We start from the raw sequence: 22,913 nt of genomic DNA on the forward strand, positions 1-22,913 counted from the left end.
ATGATTACGGAACTAAGATGCATGCCAGTGCCATCCCTTCAGACTTGTTAACCCTTTGGGATTTCCCCCCAGTTCTTCTAGAATTTTACTTAGACACTCCACAGCTCCCATATAAATATATGTTAAAAACCTTTTAAGTCCTTCTGACATCATAATGAGAACTCATAATGTTGGCAAAATTCTAATCACATATTTGTACATGTACTTATGTGGCACATGGTGAATTCCAGCACCACTTTCAATATGTGCCCTATTTCCTGAACGGGTAACTACATTTCAGATTCATATTGCATCTTCTAACCAATGGAAATGCTAAACACTATTGGTAGAATAATATTCCCCATGTTATTATCACTGGGAATTTCAGTATTTTTTTCAATGATGTGGTTATTTTTTTGCCGCTGTGCACACTGAGAAGGGTGCACCGGTAGCCACTCCTGAAAAACAGTCCATTGTCAGCGCTTTGCTTGGCAATACAGTGGGTGACCTTTAAGCGGTGAATTACTCTTCACAGGATCTGTTAAAGTGGGAAAATTGCAACCAACCACGTTTCTGTTTTTGGACAGTATGTCTGTCTCTTACTACCACTATTTTACTGCCATTTTGAAGACAATTTCCTTATTTTCCCCTCTTCCCTGTCTCTGTCATGGGTGGCTCTACATCCCACCATACTGCAAGGTGTCATTCAGAGCGAGGTGAATTTTGAGATGGGCAGGCACAGGTGTTCAAAAAATATGTTCACACACCCAGGTGAAACACATTCATGCCAACTAAAAAAGACCCAAACATTTTAGCACCGTATTTGTTTTTAAGGCGGTGGTAAAGCATTTACATTTTTTTTCCCAATAAATAATTAAGGTATGGATTGTCCTTTGAAAAGAAAGCATTGCGTGTTGCTGAGAAATGCACGCATTTACTGAGAATTCAGTGGGCAGTTTATAAGTCGCAACTGGGACTCCACCGCGACTCCATGGCCCTGCACAGCCTTGTGAATCTATCAGTGAAAACAACTGCAGACCCAGAGCCAGGCGTAGCACATAAATTATCATATTTTACCAGCAAGCAATTACACATTCCATAGTTATTAGGGCAGTAGAATGCATAATGAGTGTTTGTGCTAGAGTTTTTACTCCGCATTGATCAGATCCCCTTGCATCTGGCGGTGTAGTGTGCGCGGGACTGGTATAAAATCCATCATTTTCAATCCTCTTTAATCTTTACACGTTCCATCTTCATCCTCTCTTTCTTTTCTTTTCTTTTCTTTTTTTTCATTACTGTGAAAGCGTCATGAATAAAAGAAAAGGAAGAACAATGTGGACTTTTGAAGTCTCTGACAGCAAATATATAACACTTCAGCATAAATTTGGGTCAGTCAGTGACGACGACATGAAAGGGCTCCTGTTGAACCAGACATGATTATAGCATTGCTATACATGCTAGGACTGGGATGAAGCTAATAGGGACGTGTGATAGTTCAGCTGTTACTACCTACTTCTACTACTACTGCTACCACTGTGCCTCCTAGCAATGCTTTCGAAACTTCATGAGCAAACAGTATTGTGCTTGTGTTGATGGGAGATACACATCATCAGAAAACACACATGGAACTGAAGAACAGACATACTGTATACTCATGCAGAGAGAGAAAGAGAGAGAGAGAAAGAGAGAGAGAGAGAGAGAGAGAGAGAGAGAGAGAGAGAGAGAGAGAGAGAGAGAGAGAGAGAGAGAGAGAGAGAGAGACAGACAGACAGACAGACAGACAGACAGACAGACAGACAGACAGACAGAGAAAGAATGATGTGGATAAAGAAAAGGAGATGGGAGATAGCAGAAGATAGACAGATAGAGGGAAAAATAGTAGGGAGAAGTCAAGTCACTGTCTTTTTTTATCGGAAAATGGTTATATTAGATTATGGGGTGACTTTTGACAGTGGATTTGGATTTGCAGTTCAGCAGTATTAAATAAGAATGGGAAGCATTTTACTGACCCATAAACAAACATCCGATGCGGATCAATAGGCCTCGCGTGGCTGCAGTGCAGCCCAGCCCACCATCAGTTACCGAGTAGTAAATCTCCAAGGGCCACCCCCCTTCCCTCATTAAATTATAAAAGATCCATGAGCCATGAAACACTAACACTGAAGAATCCCAGAGGTGCCTAAAAATAGCGATGAAAAAAAAAGAAAAAAAAAAGATTTTTTTTTTTAGTCCATATTGTTACTGAAAAATCCTTTTAACTTTGGCTCCCAGTCCCAGAGGTCACAAGAAAGAGAAGCGTGGTACATGTGTATCGGCCGAACATGGCATTGTTTCTGCAACAACTTACACCCCCACAACAATGACAGAGAAAATGGCAGTAGCGGTCGACACTCAGAGCCATGTGCAAGTGCCTATTTTTAAGGCATCAGCACAGAAAAAAAAATTCTAGACACAGAGTGTTCCCAAAATTCTAGACCCAAAGTGTTCCCAACAACGATGTTGGCTGCGTGTTTGGAGGCTTTCAAAATAACAGAGCTTGCACTCAGATCGGTTTGCATTTTCATGCATGCACATTATTGTTGCATTTTGGTGATGAGAAAAAAAATCAACGCTTGACAAATGTTCATCATGGCAAAGCTCATTTTGTGGGGCAATTGTGTACATTGTGTGTTGGTGATTCTTGCAGGGACAGAAGGACGGAATCATTGGTTTTGCGCTGAACTGCGGCATTCTGTGCGATGAGAAACAATCCGTTTTAAAGGGCCTCTTTCCACACAAGTGACTTTTCAGGGCCTGTGGTATAAATATCAGCCATCTGTGAGGCCATCTGCATTGGGGTGCTACTTCACTCACCAAGGCCAAGCCACCAAACATGGACAGGTTTGCCTCCATGTTAGGATCTGCTCCCATTTGTGACAGCTGACCTGCCATGCGCGATTTGCTTTTGCATTGCTGCATGCTTTAACCGTGTCCTTGCTGAATGCGGCGGGGAAAAAAGCAGAAAAGAAAAGGTCAGAGTGATTGGTTATTATACTGTATGTATGGCAACACACTGATTGCTGTTGATGGACATTGAGATATAAAAGCCACACTGATGCAATATTGTAATTGTTTTGGGAATTAATGTCTCTCCTCTTGGCAGACTGTGTACTACAGCAGGCAGGTTGCTTTTGGATGACATCCTTAGCAGAGAAATCAATAGCATGACATCCATCACAGTTTTAATAGACTGCAAACACTGCCTTTATGAGCAACACACAGACTCCTAATTTGATATCTTTTCAATTTACCTCTAAAATAACAACTGACTCTCGCTAACACACAGTAATAGCCCATATTTGTATTTGAGACAATCTAATATGATGCCCCCTTTTTTATGACTAACTTACATTATCGAACACCGATACTGCACCATAAAAGTTCTCCAAGAAACAAAACATCAAACCTCTTAAAAGCATCCTCTGCTGGTCAGTACTTGCCGGCCTCATTCTCCCTCCTCCTAAAGCATTTTGTGTCCTTAATGTAGAAGGATTTGAAGCCATCCCAAACTACTGGACCGGAAAGCCGCAGAGTGGCTTCTGAGATGGCTGGCTGGCTGGCTGACTAGGCTGTGCTGGCTGGCTGGGCTGTTCAGGTGGTGGAGGGCCAGGGAAAGAGGGATGAGATGGGTGCTGTGTGGAGGATGCTGTCTTTTGTTATGCCCGCAGACCGTTTGCCTGAGATGGATTAATGTGTCTGGAAGCCAGCAAAACGGCTGCACTTCCCCTGGCCATCCATGTGCTGCTTATTTACCTTGGGTGGGTGGTGGTGGTGGATGTTGCCCGTCCGGGTCATGCATTTTCCATTCTGGAGGCACTATAGAGGAATGGATAAACTGCCAGCCCAGCGCGCAGGCTGGAAAGGAATAAAAGAAAGAAGAATTGAGATTGGGATGCCCATCTTTTGTGTCGCCAAACATGTTGTGGGCATGTTCATGTTAATAGCTTAGTTTGGATCTCCAGTAGGCTATTTGACCTCAAGACAAAGTTCAAAAGGAACATCTTTGAGCCCATGTTAATTGTCTCTATAAGTACTGCATCACTAACCCCAAGTCTATGGACCATCTTATCTTGTTATCAATAAAGACTGAAAAAAATGGTTGAGATTTATATCCGGTGTGGTTTTAAACATAGCCTATTAAATACAAATAAAGAAGTTGGGAATCTAATACAGCATGCCTATATATAAAAAAGCTTTGTTGCATGTTAAAACATGTTATTAAAGTCCAAATGTATCAAACCGTGGGTCATTATCCCTGTAGGCTATGTTAATTCATATATATTGGGCATATTTTTCAACATTCTCTCTAGTACTGAAATATATTTTACATAATATAAATTAAATCATATAAATGACATGCATCTTCTGATGTTTTTCCCTCCCGGTTAATAGTTACAAAATGCCAACAAAGGGTAAAAAAAGGCAGACTACTCTAAGCACTTGAGCCGCCGTCTTCCAACTGCTTTCCTACACTCGCTGCTGCTGCAAGGGTATGTGAACTGTAGAGGTCTCCATCCTTCTGCATCCACGTCTCTCGCTGCTCGCATTTTTGTACATCGGGCACACAGAGGGAGACAGAGGAGAACGCTTTACTGTCACAGTGGCTGGGGAACCTGAGACCTGAGACGTCCTCGGCGAGACCGAAGGGGAACTTTCATTTAACGACTAAACCGATGGAAACGGAGGGGACAAGCGCTGTCTGGTGTCTTCGATGAGGGATCCGGCTTTCAGTATGTTTTAGATATGCTGTCCTTAGACACGTCTCAGTGTAGGTTTGTCTTTCGTTGCTTCTCCCAAATTGTACTGTTGTGCAGCCTTCCCGTGACTGAACACCTAGGTCAGTCGAATGAAATTTAAGGGAGACAGAACACATTATTTCCAGCTTCGTGACACAGGACTTCCAGTTGCAACGGGTGCCGAGATGCCTGCGACATTTCGGTCTTTGTTTCTAGGTAAGTGAATTTCATTACCTTAACTGGAATTGAATACTGAGTTCACAGTTTTCCCTTGTTCGTCCTCGACGACTGGTGTCAATGTTTGCCACTGGCTGTGGCAGTCAAAACTATGCAGTTGCTGATTTTTATTGGAGTATTTTGTAAATCTTTTAACCTCACAAGTCCTCACGTGAAAGGCTTCCCTCAGTAGGCTACCTTACTTATGGTTACAAAATGTCAAAATGATTTTTCGATAATGGCCAGGTTCGATATGAAAGGTTAAACTTGTCTAGAATCCTGGGCAAAAAAGTAACGGCTCCACTTCATAATGGAGAATCCCCACCCACTAACATACACTGAATAACGTGAATTGAAAACAGATGTTGTAGCCTAGAGTATGGAGTAGCATATTTCACTGGGCGTCTACGAAGGCTTGGATTATTATTATTGCATATCAAAGAATTAAAACAATAATTATTTAATACGATTAACCTGGTTGTGGCCGCCTCAACCTTTGGAACAGTCAGCTTTCTTTGTTTCAGATGGATATCTAAGACACTAGCCGACATGCCACCTAACACAAACGTTGTAATTTGTTGTGATGGATATGCACATAGGGTGTCAAGAAACACAGAAGGAATAGCTGGTGCTAATGGAAGTCACCCAAAGCCATGCTGGAGATGCTAGCCTCGCGCGTGTCCGCGTGTGTCAGGGTCGAAGGGGTGGTTTTAAGAGCTGCACTCGAGACGCATCAGTGCGCCAGCGTTTCCAATGTCTATAGCTGCTAGACACAGACACGTGGAATCTTGGTGGTGAATTCGTGAAACATCTATCCTACCCCACATGCACGTCATTGCTCAATGCGAAATGGGAGGCAGGCTTGGTAAACCATACGTCTTTGTTTGCGTATAGAGGTGTGGGAGTTTGGGAATGCTTGCGTGTGTGTGTTATTCGCGTGCGTGCGCGCGTATTATTACTGGGGCGGCGGGCATCCTATCGAAGATCTGTTGTAATACCGTATCTGTTGTAACGAAATTCGACTGTGTTTTACAATTTCTTATGCGTATAGGCTGATAGTAGCCTGTACAATCTATGCGCAGGTTTCTGTTCTTAAAAGCTATGTTGTCCTTGATGGTACAGTCTCGCCTGCTGCCTGGAGCAAAAAAACAGAACACTGTTACTTTAAAAACTCTAAGACTGAGTTTGATCGTCCTTTTTTCGTCCCTTACCTGAAGCCTCAGCCTCAGGGTCCCACATCCAAAGTAGAGATGAGATGACGTAAAGTGGAACCGCGGGAGGCCACTGGTTTTAGACATTGGCTACGCGGGGGTTTTGCTACGTTCTGTAAAGGCTTTGGTGAACACTCACTATGTTTTCAAATAGCACTCTATGCACATTGGTATGCAACGCCCAGCAGCGGCCTAATCTTACAGTTTCAGAGAACACTTAGTGTATGGAAATTACACTAGTCGGTTGTCATTGTCATTGTATACTCGTAGTCATTTCCATCTCATTATTATTAATCATGACCACATATCCCACAAAAAGCTAATCTTGTGATTTCATTCAATGGGGTTTTAATTTGGCCAATCAAACGCATGTTAATAATGTAATCAAATTTGTATGACTTTCCCCCCCATGCTGTACCTAATGTTCTGAATCACTGAGAGTCATGTTCATCACCCCTAGAACATAATTTTCATGTCGTTTTCTTCATGAGAAGATAATAACATAGTGTGTGTGTGTGTGTGTGTGTGTGTGTGTGTGTGTGTGTGTGTGTGTGTGTGTGTGTCACCAAAGATGTGCCCTAAATAGGAAATACAGCTAAGTTAATTGCAACACAGACTATAGTAGCCATCTCATTAACTAACAAAATTGACCAAAAACTTTGTAATTAGGGGAAAACAATCCTCCCCTTTCCCCATTGGACCTGCTGTTGCCCCAACACAAATCAATAGTCTTTAATCTGTGTAATATTTGTCCTATTTGTGTTTTCCCAACTTAAAAGTTCTCAACTATCCTTAAATTAGAATCTAAAGGAATGATAAAATCCAGTTCCTTTACTAGCAATGAGCAATGTTATCAAGCAGCAATATTATTTATTCACTCTACCACTTGCAGTATCGTTCGTTTATTTATTTATTTATTTATTTTGCTTTCTTCCTTTCTTCTTTCCCCCTTTAATTGCACTATTTGTTTTCCACCATCGTCGGCTACAGCATTGCCAAATAGAATATGATACGCAATTCCCAGATCAATAACTCCATAGGCTACACAGGAGGATGCATCGAGCAGGATGAGGCTGCATTTCTTTGCAGTAAACAACAGCTAATTTAAGTAATAAATAACATACATTTTCAAGAAGTGCAATGTACATTTCTGAACAACTTTGAATTTCAAGATCCCATATTTCAAAGACTTTCCCACCTGTGTTTGTATTTACACTTACATATGACAAAAAATCTACCTCTCTCTCACTAATAAACAACGTACATTTCAAGAAGTGCAATGTACATTTCTGAACAACTTTGAATTTCAAGATCCCATATTTCCAAGACCTTTCCACCTGTGTTTGTATTTACACTTACATATGACAAAAATCCACCTCTCTGTCTCTCTGTCTCTCTCTCTGTCTGTCTGTCTGTCTCTCTCTCTCTCTCTTGCCCAGTCCTGCCTATACAACCTCCACTTGAAGGAACTTAATGATGGATGGCCTCCCTCACCTTTGTAATTCTCCCCATGACTTTGAATGTTAATTGACTGCCTGGACAGTAATAACAGATTGGATTTCAGTTGTCAGAAATATAATGGAAATGTAATGAGTGGGTGCTGGGACCGAGAGCAATGTGCCTGTGACCACCACCAGCCAGCCAGCCAGCCTTGGTGACAGGCTGCGGCACACCATTTCATTTTGACCCGCCACAATAACGTTTTTAATATCACACTTTGACTGATATAGCTGGTGTGGATATATGTTTTCCTTCTTTTCCTTTTTTTTTTAAAAAAAAAGCTCATATCCCAAGAACGCGACACAGTCTCCGTCACAGGGACAGGTGTTTGGCTTTGGATAAAGGTTTATTTGAGTATGTTTGAGGAATGTTGTGGCCCCTGTTGATGTGCAGATTGAGATAAAAATATAGTTTCGCTCCCCAATCTATATTTAGATCATCTCCAGGGACAGGCGGGCAATCTCTGGAGATGGGGAGATGACAGGAAGCACTGGACCCAGAGGTTATAAAGTGACATCGCGATGTGTTTGGCCCTGAATCACTGGGCGCACTCACATACACACAGTGCACACAAAGTAGAGAGACGCACACAAACACAGAGACATACACACTGGCACACTCATAGTCATGTGTTCATGCACACACAGACACACACAAACACACTCATGCACGTACACACTAATGCACGCACGCACACACACAAACACTCTGTCTTTCACATTCGCACACACACACACACACACACACACACACACACACACACACACACACACACACACACACACACACACACACACACAAATGGCACACATGCACTTCCGCCGTCAGCAGATCCAGCAGACACATGCCATCACACATTCATCATGCAAACACACACAGTCTGATGGCCGGGTGTCAAACGAGTATGGAGAAGCAACATACAAGACACACAGCTCTGGCTGTAGTGTAATGTCGTCTGAGATGGAATGAGGGAGACTCCCCTCTCCGCTCATCTCTCTTCTCTCTACGTCCTCTCATCTCTCCATTTTGATTTGTTGTTTACTAGTGTAGGCCTCGCCAGGTGAACGGCTGACTGGGCCCGATGCATTTCTTTCATCCGAGTTGGCAGAGATGACGTGGCGGCGTCTGAAGACTGAGGAGCTTAAACTGACAGGCGTCGCCTCTTGAAAAGGTCAAATCACAGGAGGCTACGTAAATGACTAGCTCGTTCTCAGACGTACAGTAGATGCGAATCGCCCTAATTCTACACAATGCATTAGTACTGTACACACACACACACACGCACACATGCAGTGCTTGCTACTCTAGGCTGCCTGACTTATACATAAGTGTCAGCTTATATTGTAATAGACATAAAAAATGCAAGCCCTTACAAATACAGCCAGAGGCTGATTTCGGGAAAAATGAATGTGTCATACCGCACGTACGATACTGTATTCAGTCGTCCCTGTGAGTTGAAAGATAAACTGCAACGAGAAACAAAGCTCTTTTTTCTTATTCTTGTCCAGTATAGAAGGAGAAGGTTGTGTTTAGTGCACTCTCTTCTCAAACTTTTTCAGATCAAGGACCATGATTTCTCCCTTTTTTTCAGGGACGACTTGTCAACTGACTTGATAGCCTCACTCTTGCTACAAGGTTTAGGCATTGCAAATTCACATCTAGATTGCTTATCTTTTATGTATATCAAAGTCCTGTCGTTATTGTCAGAGAAGTAGTTTGGATATGCTTACACTCACTATAACGTCACAAATATACTGTAGCCTACACAAACTTCTTTTGGAAATGCTGACTACATTTCTTGACAATCCCTTGCGGACCACTTGAGAGGTTATCACACGGACAACCCAGTGGTCCCCGGCCCACACTTTGAGATTGAACCACTGTGTGGTTAGTGCTTTAGTTTTTTTTGGGTTGGGCCGTTCGTCGTTGGCTGAAAAGCACTACTGGGACACCCAGACTGCATTGCATTTCACAGCGCTGGCTGGCCCCAACCATCTGGCGGAGACTGGATCAGGACATTCCTGTGGTTCGAGGACAACGTCTCAGCTCTCGGGGTCTGAGGGCTGTGGCGCAATGCACACACACTCGCGCACACAAACACACACACGCATGCACACACGCATGTGCGTGCGCACGCACACACACACACAAACACACACGTAGTGTAAATGTAAATACACAAATACGCATGCGTATGCACACGCACACACACACACACACACTTGAACACACATAGTGTAAATGTAAACACACAAACTGCACACACACACACACACACACACACACACACACACATACACACTCTATTTCCAAACTTACGCACAATGTCTATGACTTAGCGTGACACATACACAAACATGCACACACACACACACACACTCTTGCATGCGTGCAATGGACATAGCAGTGAATTGTCGGTCAGAGCAATGAACCACATGTTTGGTGCGTGTGTGTGGGTGGATCTCTCTCTCCCTCTCTCTCTCTCTCTCTCTCTCTCTCTCTCAGTGACAGAGATGGTTTCTGCCATTTAGCTTGATTGCGACTGTCCAAGTGAGTTGAAAGGGACACGTTAGAGGCTAATTAGCAGTGTGCTTCGCTGGTTAGGAGGGAGGGGGAGAGGGAGAGGGGTCGGCTGGTCCTAAGAGGCAAGGGGTTAGTGTCAGCTCGCATGATGGCTTATTTCTGCTGATGGGTCTCTCCATTCTGTGAACCTGCGTTTGAAAGGCAAGCTGCTGTCCCTATTCTCTCTTCTCCTCTCTCTCTCTCTCTCTCTCTCTCTCTCTCTCTCTCTCTCTCTCTCTCTCTCTCTCTCTCTCTCATGCATGCTCTCTCTCTATGGGCCGTCCCATGGATGCGTGCTTTAAAAGAGACTTCCAATGTCAAGTTGAACAATGGTGGCCTTCCAGAATATGCCGTGTTTTATGCCTGACACTGACTACTCCTCAGCAGCGGTCTCTCTCTCAATCTCTCTCTCTCACACACACACACACACGCACACACACACACACTCTCTCGCTATCCTCTCTCTCTCCACCTCTTTTTCTCGTTTTCTTCGTCTTTGTCTCCCCAGCAGACATCTCATGTTTCATTGATAGAGGCGCTTTTTTCTAAAAGGTTTTTTTTTCTTCTTCTGACAGACGAAATGTTTTCCTCTTTAGAGCATGAATTGCACAGCAGTGTTCTGAATGGGCAAGTTGGTAATAGGGGAGAGCTTGTGCCATACCTGCTCTCTCTGTCTCTCTTCTCTTTCTATCTCTGTCTCTCTCTCTCTTTCTCTCTCTTTCTCCCTCTCTCTTTCTCTCTCTTGCTCTCTCCCTCCCTCTCTCTCTCTCGCGCTCTCTCTCCCCCCCTCCTTCCTCTGGTATATTTCCGCATTGAATCAATGTGTATTTTTAACACCAAAGACCTCGGAGGTACCAGCGAAGGTCGTTCTTGTGCGAGGGAAATGTGCAGTTTAGCATGTCTGGTATCATTTTTCTCCCTTAGTACAGTGCCCCTGCTATACAGCGAAGAACATCATGTAACAATGCATCCATATTATTGGAAGGATGTTGACTATTAATTTTTCATTAGTTTGTGTGGTTAATCATACATAGACATATATGCGATATGATGGCGCAAACTGTGTCCCAAAAAAAGGCCTGTATTTTCAGAAAGATAAAAAGGCGGCTTTTGTAATAAACTCAACGGTATTTCAGTTTCCTTCTGACCTATAAATCTTTGGGCCCTCTCTTTTTAAGGCCTCCACTTCTTAAATTACTCCCAGATTATTTTGGAACACACGAACAGGAACTGCCTATTTTCCTTTTATTGGCTAACCTCTGACAGATGTGCTTAAATGGTCCAGGTTCACAGTAATTCCTTCCACATGTGGTCACGTGCTACCAAATGTAAAGAGAGAGCGGCTTTGTTTTATGGGGCTCACGCCACTCCCCGGCCCCCATACCCCCGTCTAATTTTTCAAGTTTATAAACTGGATTTTGGCATTTGCATGCCCCACAGTCTTTCCTAATCGCTGTGACCAGACCCAATTGTGAGCGAAAAAAGTGAGGATTTCTCCATTATTTGCCACAGTGAATAACCATGAAAGTCAATAGAGCAAGGACAATTACTGTCTCTCTGTTTTTTTTTCTTCTTCTTCTTCTTATTCCTGGAAACCTTGACGGTCCCTGCCTTTTGGCGAGCACAAACAGTCGAGTCAAAGTAGAGCGAGTTCTTTTTCGCGAAGGTGCTCTGGAATTCTTGGGAAAAACAAACAGCAGTTGGGACAAATGACAGCATCCATGAACCATACCAAACACACAGCTGGATTCCATTGCCATGAAGCTCTCTGTGGCTTTTCGCAATGAGGGACTCTGGAATAAAAGGGGATCCATTGGATGGCTCTGGTGTTGTTGTTGTTGTTGTTGTTGCTGTATGTGTTGGACTTGATGATCGAGTCACTTATTGAAAGCTCACGCAAACCAAGATGGTGGATGAAAAAAAAGTATAAAACAAAACTAATTGACAAAACAAGTCAGAACAGACCAAATGAGCAACGACAAAAGGAGGCCTATGTGCCTCGTAGGGGTTTTTTGGTGTCTCACTGCAAGTGATTTCATCATGGATGTTTTCTCTTGTGATGCTCGCTCTCATTCTCCTCCCGACCCTGCAGCTACTCTTTCCTCATCCTCTCAAGCATGTGGTGCTTACTGTAAGCTGCAGCTGCCAGCCTGCTAGTGAGGAACAAGGCTGGGGTGAATTTCTCAAAACCAAAGTTGCTTACTACATTAGTTACTTTGATGTTTTCAATGCATTTTCCCATTGGTAACTACCGAAGTTGCTAACAGGCTAACAACTTCTCTTTTGAGAAACTCACCTCTGGTTTGCTGCTGCCTGCTACCAACCAATAGCTCGTTTTTCGGTGCTATTTAAGTTAACAACACAAGTTAGCAAGTTACCAAGTTTGTGGTTGCGAGGCCATTTCCCACTAGCAACCCACTATGTTGCTAACCGGTTTGCAATGACGCTGTTGACAAACATGCTCCAGCACAGGTAGAGATGCTCTCATTTGATCTGCGGTGTCATTACAGTACATGAGGCAGGTATATGTCTGTTTTTCAGCCCCTGTCTCCCCCATCCTTCCTGCCTGATTTCCCCCCTGTCAGCTTGGCTGATCTGAATGTTTGGAGAAGAATAAACAGATTTGTTTGATGAAGGCCCTGTTGTGGGGCTAGCTGTTAGTGCTTGGTTTTTGTTTTGATTTTCTGTCTGTTTGTTCTGTTCTGTTCCGTCCGTCCGTCCGTCCGTCTCTCTCTCTCTCTCTCTCTCTCTCTCTCTCTCTCTCTCTCAGACACTTTCAGCTGTACAGCCAATATGGCCAAGACAACAAGACAGTTCAGCCAACACTAATGGCAACGTGAGGCAAGCCCTGTTGTGATGGCCAATTGCACCCCCAAGTACAGGGCACATGTCGCGAGTATCATGTGGAAAAAAGTGTGTGTGTGTGTCTTTGTGTGTGTGTGAATGTGTGTTTGCTTGTGTGTGTGTGTGTGTGTGTGTGTGTGTGTGTGTGTGTGTGTGTGTGTGTGTGTGTGTGTGTGTCTGTGTCTGTGTCTGTGTCTGTGTGTGTGAGATGACTGTGACGTGTGTGTGTGTGTTTCTGTGTGTGCGTGTGTGTGTGCGTGTGTGTAGTGGGTAGGCTGAAGCTCTCACTAGGTGTCACCTGGGCCCCCCCATTAGCGCGCCACGGAGGTTATCATCCTGTCACATGTCGATGATGTATCGTCATTATAATTGTCCCTTTGCTTAGCAGCCACCCCTTACTAACACCCCAGCCAGCACCCCAGGCTGACTTGGAGCACTCCACACTACCCACCCACGCACGCTGCTGCTGTCACACAAATAGAGCACACACACACACACACCACACACACACACACACACCACACACACATACACACATGCATGCATGCAGGCACGCACGCACACACACACCAACATCACACCACCGCCATGCAGTACACGCACACGCACGCACACACACACACACACACACACACACACACACACACACACACACACACACACACACACACACACACATACACACACACACACACACACCAGTGTTAATTTCGTCAACCATGACTATGACTAAAATATTTCGTCAATGCCCTTTTTTGATTTTCGTCATTTAGACTAAGACTAAGACTAAATTGGGAAGGCAATGACTAAAATATGACTAGGACTAAAATTGATTTTCGTCATTGTGACTAAGACTAAGACTAAATTTTAAAAAGCTGACGAAATTAACACTGGTATTAAATAAAAAAGAGAAAAAGAGAACCAGTGTGTGAAGAAGTTTTATTCTGTACAGTGTGATATATGTTAAAAAGAGAAGCAGTGTGCGGAGAAGGTTTATTCTGTACAGTCAATGATATATGTTAAAAGTGTGTGGAGAAGTTCTGTTATGTAGTGTTGACTAAAATGACGACAATGACTAAAAATTGACTAAGACTAAAATTGATTTTCGTCATTTAGACTAAGACTAAGACTAAATTGGGAAGGCAATGACTAAAATATGACTAAGACTAAAATTGATTTTCGTCATTGTGACTAAGACTAAGACTAAATTTTAAAAAGCTGACGAAATTAACACTGACACACACACACGCACACATCAACATCACACCTCCACCATGCAGTACACACGCACACGCACACACACACGCACACACACACACACACACACACACACACACACACACACACACACACACACACACACACACACACACACACACACACACGCACACACACACCACACATTACATGCACACAAACATTACACCACCACCAGCAACAACAACAACAGCAACAACACAGAGACATACAGTATAGACACACAGTCTATTTTTAAATGCTAACAGTAAGACAATAGGAATGCTATTGTGACATGTAACCTTGCACTGTCTTTCTCGATCAGATTCATACTGTTCTGTAGAAGAAAGCACAAAAAGAAATACATTTCTGTCCTCCATGATCCATTTTTTCTATTTCTGCATGCATATTAAAGACAAGGGTGACACGATGGTTTGAGATATCAGTTTTCTTCTTTTTTTTCCCCCCAGTTTCTTTTTTTTCTTGTTAGTCTCTGTAGTTCAGTTCCCCTGATTTGGTTAACAAATGTCCGCCTATCTGTCTTCCCATCTCCGACGCGCGACTCAAATGGAGACGTTGTTGTGATGTACTGCCGACCAGAGAGAGAGAGTGGAGGGTGGAGATTTCCCTCAGGCACCCCTGAGAAACGTCTGAATATGCATTTCCTTCCTCTTCCTCCTCGCTGCAGGATGCCGCCAATTCATTAGAGATAGTGTTTTTCTGCTCACCACTGACAGGCCCGCCCCTAATTGAATCTCACCAATTGATTGCACATAAATAAATATGATCTATAGAACAATGACACCCATGTTTCACAATGGCAGTGGCAAGAGAGAGGGCCTGTAGGAGCTTCTTCACACAGCACAACACATGCACTCACAGCACACACATATGCACGCTCTCTGTCTCTGTCTCTTCTACCTCTCTCTCTCTCTCTTGCACGTGCACACACACACACACACAGAAACACACACACACACACAGACGCACGCACACAGCACACACATACACGCTCTCTGTCTCTGTCTCCGTCTCTATCTCTCTCTCTTGCACGTGCACACACACACACACACACACACACACACACACACACACACACACACACACACACACACACACACACACCTCCATCTTTTGTTGGCATCCCCCCTTTTATCTATTTGTTCGCTACGTTGTTGAGGGCGTCCTGAATGGAGGGAAGTGTCCCACGTGGCTCTATTTAAACGCCTGCTGTTCCTTTCAATTTGAAACAGTCTATTAGCCCTGCTAGCAGGCCACTCCATTAGGTGTTTTGAACCTGCGTGCGCCCCTCGTCTCACTCCATTTCCCTTTCTCTCTTTCTTGGCCAAATATGCCGCCCTCTCTCTCTTTCTTGTTTTCCTTTTCTTTCTCTCTCTCAAGTCCCCTTGCGGGGATTCACATGGGGCATTCGGCGAGATTCCAGACTCTTTCAAGCGTTCAATGTTCCCTGGTAGCTCCATCTCAGTAACACACAATATTTGAGAGAGTGTTGTGAGAGGGGGTGTTGAGGTCTTAGTGATGGCTGCGTGTGTTACGCCTTGACTGGGGGTTTGCGTCTGACCGGGCTGAAGCAGTGTTTGTGTTGGACCCAGAGCATCTGCTGCTTGTTAAGGTGTGTGTGTGTGTGTGTGTGTGTGTGTGTGTGTGTGTGTGTGTGTGTGTGTGTGTGTGTGTGTGTGTGTGTGTGTGTGTGTGTGTGTGCGTGTGTGTACAGTATGTGTGTTCAGATCATTTGAAATGCATTCTTTCAGATAATTGGAAGTGTCTCCTTGACAGAAGTTAGCTAAAGGTTTGATCATGATGACGAAGCAGTTCTTGAAATTTATACGCGGGAAAGGAATCGATATTCTACAGTGGCGATGCCAGGACACTCCGTTATGTGCCCGGCTGTGTGCACAATGTTCTCAATTGCTTGTGCCTCTTTTTATTGGTAGGGTATTACAGTAGGCTGCCCGCCTATTACATTTTAATGAGTTCCATTGCAAATGGTGATGTGTGTGGGGGGGAGAAAGGGGGGGGGGGCAGTTAATATGATATTTAGTCCTAGCATTAACCTCTTACACAGTTTTTTATTTCATAATAGCTGGCATCTGTGATGAACGGTTTAATCGTAAGTGGCGTGCATTTTTGTTGTTGTTGTCTATAGCAAAAAAAGCACCACCATAAAACCGGTGTCTCTCTGATCAATCAGCACCACCAGTAGTAATTAACGCAGTGGCGATGGCTGATTGCACTGTCCTGCTGTGTGTTGTGGTAACAAAGTGCTTCAACCTTTAAACTGGCGGAGAGTTGAGGCCTCACTCAATGTGCGAGGGGTTTGTGTTTGCATAGGAGATTAAGTCGCTTATTCAGGTGCCCGGGCCACGGAGAGTGATCCATGCAGTGTGTGCATAGGATAGCAGTTGCTGAAAAAGCACATTTTTTTCCGCCCTCCTCTCCTCTCCTCCTCTCCTCTTTCTCCTGATCCCGGGAAACTGCACCGGAACAGATGGCGGCACCACCTTTGTTTTTCACGAGTCGTTAGACTTGACTTGTTGATGAAATGGAGCCTTTTCCGCTGCACTGGGCTGTGGGCAGATGTGTATCTTCTTTATGCTTTAAATGTATCACTCCTTCCTTCGTAGCCGCGTGGCTCATCAAGATAACACCTCGATCGCCCGCTCGCTCGCTCACTCACTCGCCTTGCAGGCCGGGGCCTGGTCCGATCTGTGAGAGTCCCCCTGACCATCGCATTTTCACTTTATAATGCTGCAGATGTAGCCGAGTCCACTGAGAGTATACTGTAGATGTGCGAGTGTGCGTGCGTGCGTGTGTGCGTGCGTACGTGCGTGTGTGCATGCATGCGTGTGTGCGTGTCAGTGCGTGGGGATGTGTTTGTTTATGTTTGTAGAGTGGGGGTGGACTTACTCCAAGCCCAGTGCTGTTGCAGAGATAAAAGCAGAAAATATTCCTTCTTGCTATTCCGCACACCCAATGCACACTCCTGCCAAGGGACTGATATGATTGGCTGTGTTTTCTGTGCTTTCTCGCCCCTTTCTCCTCCTCCTCCTCCTTCTTTTTCTTCTTCTTCTTCTTCTCCTCCTCCTCCTCCTCCTCCTCCTCCTCCTTTTCTTCTTCTTCTTCTTCTTCTCCCCCTCCTCCTCCTCCTCCTTCTCCTCCTCCTCCTCCTCCTTCTTCTTCTTCTTCTTCTTCTTCTTCTTCTTCTTCTTCTTCTTCTTCTTCTTCTTCCTCTTCTTCATTCTTAATCAGAAGGCCTGTGTGTGTCTATGTGCGTGCCCGTGTGCGAGCGTGTGTATGTGTGTGTGTCCCCTAATGGAGGGTTCTTGAGGGTTCCTCAGGGGAGATGCAAATGAACGCCATCGACTTCCTGGGCGGAGGCTGGGCTCGGCTCGCAGCCATATTTCGTGCAGATGCTAACATTTCTCTTCCCCCCCCCCCCCCCNCACCCCTCTGGATCCTCCATTGTTTAGTCATCCTCTGCCTCGCTCGTGTCTCTCCCTCCTCTCTTCACCTTTAGCCACATGCGAACTGACAGGACAGCTGCAGTGCAGGGCGGAAGCAGAGAGCGAAGGGGAAAGGGGAGGAGAAGGCAGGGAGTGCGGAGTGCGGAGGGGAAAGGGGAGGAGAAGGCGGAGTGCGGAGTGCGGAGGGGAAAGGGGAGGAGAAGGCGGAGTGCGGAGTGCGGAGGGGAAAGGGGAGGAGAAGGCAGGGAGTGCGGAGTGCGGAGGGGAAAGGGGAGGAGAAGGCAGGGAGTGCGGAGTGCGGAGGGGAAAGGGGAGGAGAAGGCAGGGAGTGCGAGTGCGGAGTGCGGAGGGGAAAGGGGAGGAGAAGGCAGGGAGTGCGGAGTGCGGAGGGGAAAGGGGAGGAGAAGGCAGGGAGTGCGGAGTGCGGAGTGCGGAGGGGAAAGGGGAGGAGAAGGCAGGGAGTGCGGAGTGCGGAGGGGAAAGGGGAGGAGAAGGCAGGGAGTGCGGAGTGCGGAGGGGAAAGGGGAGGAGAAGGCAGGGAGTGCGGAGTGCGGAGTGCGGAGGGGAAAGGGGAGGAGAAGGCGGGGAGTGCGGAGTGCGGAGTGCGGAGGGGAAAAGAACTCCTACTCCGCCCGCATTCGATGTCAACATCGTGTCACTTATTGGTCTAAAAAGATGTGCTATTTTTACCACAACAGCACCAGCGCGCGAGCTATATTTAGCTCCAAAGCAAGTCGCACTACGCTACACGTGCCTTGCTGTGCTGTGCTGTGCTGTGCTTTGCTGTGATGTGATGTACTGTTGTGCAGCACTCTGCAAGACGATGCACGGCCGTCGGTGGCTCCACAGTGGCTCATTTTCGAAGTAAGCACGGCACTCCCCTGCCGAGCAAATAAATGCACAAAGGGTTTACATTATTGATTTTTTTTTCGCCGCCGCAATATAATTCATTCATCCGATAATATTTCACATGAAGGTTTGCATTTTCTCTATTGCATCGGCACGCATTCAGCCTTTGCCCATTGCCATCAGGGCCGGATTAAGATGGCCTGGGGCCCCTAGGCTACAGGTTGCTGTGGGCCCCCTCGAAAGACAAATTTTGTGACAAATTTACATAGATAGCATCACAATTATGTGCTGGGAATGAAGGATAGCATGTTAACCAACTGTACTAAACACAAAAGATATATTTTGAATATTGCATCTTGTCACAATTCTGCACTTTTTCACTTTTGGCCAAACAGGGGGCCCCTGGCAGGTGGGGACCCCTAGGCTGCAGCCATATCTAGCCTGTGCAGTAATCCGGCCCTGATTGCCATTGCTGCTTATAAGTTTGACTGGTGTCACTCACAAAGCCTGGCGTAGTGGCGTAGTGTGAACGGCTTTTATTTACTGTCGGTGCTCCGCCCAGCCATGGAAGTAAATGGCAGCGTTTGCAAAACGAAGCTCTCAGAATAATTAAAGCTGGAACGGGCAGGGGCGAAGTGTTGGTCGGGGGCCCAAAAAATGTGTCTAGATCAGAGAGCACAGTGAATAACAGGAGAATGTGCTATGCACTGGTGGTACTGACAGTGTGATTTCTACCAATGTGTTCAATTTGAAATGTAGGAAGTTACTCATCATGGGGAGTGATGGAGGTGCAAGGCTAGCACCCTTTTTTCATTCTTTCACTGTTGAGTAGCCTGTATACATGGGTTCAAATTTTTTGTTTTAACCTGACTGCGCGAAACTAGCTGCGCACAACTGAACCTCTGATTGTTGGGAACTGCTGTCAGTCAAAAAAATTGCTTACGTGGTTGGCTGCCAGTGTCTTGCATCTCACAACATCTCGTTTACAAACACTGTGAACCTTTGTATGTTAAAAGGAAATAGCCTTTTTTGTTGATTGAAGAAAACAAAATGCATCCTTCCTGCTTGCCCTGTGTGCCACCCCCCAACCTTGCAATCAGCCTTTCCTGGTTGAGGGAGGGAGATGCCCTCTATTTTCCCCTTATTTCAGCAGCAGCAGCAGCCTCTTTCCTCTTGGATGCACTTTTGACATGGCCAGCTCCTCCTCAGTAGCCCCTTTGCTAATGAGGCTATTAAAGCCATCCTTCCATGCTGCATGAGGAGAGGAGAGGAGTAGAGAGATGAGGAGAGCAGAGGAGAGGAGAGGAGAGGAGAAGAGAGATGAGGAGAGCAGAGGAGAGGAGAGGAGAAGTGAGGGGAGGAGAGCAGAGGAGAGGAGAGGAGAGGAGAAGAGAGATGAGGAGAGCAGAGCAGAGGATGCCAGGAGAGGAGAGGAGAGATGAGGAGAGGAGAACAGAGGAGGGAAGAGCAGAGAATAGGAGAAGAGAGGAGAGGAGAGGAGAACAGACCATAGGAGAGCAGGAGAGAGGATGACAGGAGAGGCGAAGAGAGGAGAGGAGAGGAGGGGAGGGGAGAGCAGAGGGGAGGAGGGGAGAGCAGAGGAGAGGAGAGATGAGGAGAAGAGTAATGAGGAGAGGAGAGGAGAGATGAGGAGAAGAGTAATGAGGAGAGGAGAGGAGAGTGTCCCGAGTCCTCCTCTGCTGCCTCAGCATACAGCCTCGTCCGCCTTCACCTCAGCACCGGCCCTACCTAACCCTCCACCCCCACCCCCCAAGACGACGTTCGCTGAATAGCCAATGAGCAAACGAGCGAGCAAGGGAGAAAAAAAGAAAGAGAGAAAAAAAAGGAAGAGTGAGGGCCTGCCTGCTGCCGGCCCACATCCCGCTAGCCAAAGCTGAATCTGAAGTGGGCCGGCGTGGCGTTCCTGTCCTGTTCCACCTGCTTGCACCCGCCGCGCGCTCTTAACTTGCTACCTGTCTACTGCGATTCATTTGGCTGCTGCTCTGGCTGATTCAGTGCCATGTTTGCGTTGGGGGACAGACAGTAACCTGTGGCTAATGACACACATTGTGACTAAATCCCCCCTAACAGCACCGAGTGAGAGAGCGAGCAGGCAAGGCAAGGCACAAGGCAAGGCAAGGCAAGGCTGGGTATTAAAGAAAAAAACTGTATCGCTCAGCACATAGCGTGCTAGTTTAGTGTGTGTGTGTGTGTGTGTGTGTGCATGTGTGTGTGCAGGACCACTCACAGCTTTCACTGGACCCGGGACAACATCACCTGGAAAGGCCTCCCTTTCCATGCATACAGTGAATGGGGACCCAATTCTGGGCCCTCTCTCTCCCTGGGCCTGGGGCCCTTGAACCAATTCTCCCCTGATGTTGGCAGACGTGTGTGTGTGTGTGTGTGTGTGTGTGTGTGTGTGTGTGTGTGTGTGTGTGTGTGTGTGTGTGTGTGTGTGTGTGTGTGTGTGTGTGTGTGTGTGTGTGTGTGTGTGTGTGTGTGTGTGTGTGTGTGTGTGTGTGTGTGTGTGAGACGTGTGTGAGACGTGTGTGTGTCTGTGTCTGTGTGTTTGTGAGATGTGTGACGTGTGTTGTGCATTGTGGTGTGCTTGATGTCTTTGCAATTGGGCGGAAGGAAGGAAGACTGACTGTGCTCTGTCACTGTTTTATTAATTAGCTGATGTGTAACCACCTGAATTGAGGATATTTTTAGATGACTGCGCTAAATGCCGTATGTGAAGGTGCAACGGGGTCGTTTCCTGGTTTGTTTGACTTTTAAGCCTTTTGACGGCTTTCATAATTGACCACCTGACCTTCCTGAGGGATCATCAATACAGCGTGTTTATTGTTACGCTAATCGGCTTGTGGTGTATCAGATTGTTTTTTTCAAAGTGATATGTAAATGAAGTATGCAACAAAAATATCAGGCAAATTGGTAACATTCTCTGCTCTGCCTATTCATAAGACATTTATTAAGGGATATCAATGCATTCCTTCAAATTGAATTTCCTTTTTTTTAACCCATGAAGAGACACAGCGTTATAAATATGCTGTTACCAGAATAGGCAATGACCAAGCCATAGTGCATTACTAAAGGTCCTGTGTTATGCCACATAGTGAAGTACTATGGTAGGCCCTAGTTAAATTTTCAATGACTATTACATCGTTCCACTTGTGGAACCGCATGCATCTTTTAAGCTTTAGGATGGTGTCTGGCTACTTAATGAATTTTAACACAGCCTAAATGTCTGCTGAACGTGAAAATACAAAAAATTACAAAATCACAGTAAATTTACCTTTTTTTGATTGCTTAAGCTAAAATAAGGAGTGGGGGACTCATAAGTGATGTATTGGTTCAGCGTGTATACCTCTATGAAAAGGAGGCCTTTATAATATTTTTGAACATTTTTTTTTCAATTCCCATGTCACTTTATTGACATTTACATAGCCCTAACTAAATTATACTATACGGTTATATGTTGCCCAATTACCACTCTATTTAATGTTGAGGACGCTGTTTTTTCCCTTTTTAAATCACTTCCATACACTCTGCTGGCAGCACCACCCAGATGCAAGCCATTTTTTAAAAGATATATAACTCTGATGTATTTCCGTAACTGAGCCAAAACATATCAATGAAAGCCTGAAAGAGAAAACAGTGATTTAGATATGCACAGGATAATCCTTCCCTATGATCACCGTATCTAATGTTTGAGTCGAGCTAGCTCCGTTTTTTGCGGCCATCACTGGTCTGGCCCATCAGTTGGCAGCACCACAGATGCGAGCCATTTTTTTTTACAAAAAAGATATACAGTATAACTTTGATATATTCACATAACTGAGCCAAAAATAATAGTCATTTGCATGGAAATGCATAGAAAATCCTCGACGATCACCATATGCTCTATCAGCTTTATCAGCTGGCAGCACCACACAGATGCAAGGCATTTTTAAAAAAAAGATACGCAATATAACTCTGATAGATTAATGAAAAGATAAATATAGCACAGCCAAACATGTCAGTGATTGACGTAGATGTTGTGCACAGAACTTCACCATATCTGATGCTGGATTTGCGCAAGATTCAGTTTCTTTTTTATGGCGCGCTCCCACCCACACTGGTCCATCTCCCATCCGCTGGCAGGACCACACGGAGGCCCAGCTGCTGCTTGCTCTGGCTGATTACTGCACCACCAGCCTGGGCCAGACTGGCAGACTGCTGGGGCTGAGGCTGGGGCTGGGGCTGGGGCTGGGGCT

At 45.4% G+C, this 22,913-nt stretch overlaps 1 protein-coding gene across 1 annotated transcript in view; it reads left to right on the forward strand.

Annotated features, from left to right (window-relative positions):
- Positions 1-4,476: 4,476 nt before the first annotated feature.
- The window catches only part of clmpb (CXADR like membrane protein b), a 137,337-nt gene continuing 118,900 nt past the window's right edge, over positions 4,477-22,913 (forward strand). Inside the window, exon 1 of the mRNA XM_063205522.1 lies at positions 4,477-4,970. Coding sequence (XP_063061592.1) covers positions 4,865-4,970 — 106 coding nt within the window. The 5' untranslated portion in view covers positions 4,477-4,864. The remainder of the gene's footprint in view (positions 4,971-22,913) is intronic.

Source organism: Engraulis encrasicolus, chromosome 8, assembly GCF_034702125.1.
Source record: "Engraulis encrasicolus isolate BLACKSEA-1 chromosome 8, IST_EnEncr_1.0, whole genome shotgun sequence".
Lineage (NCBI taxonomy): Eukaryota > Metazoa > Chordata > Actinopteri > Clupeiformes > Engraulidae > Engraulis > Engraulis encrasicolus.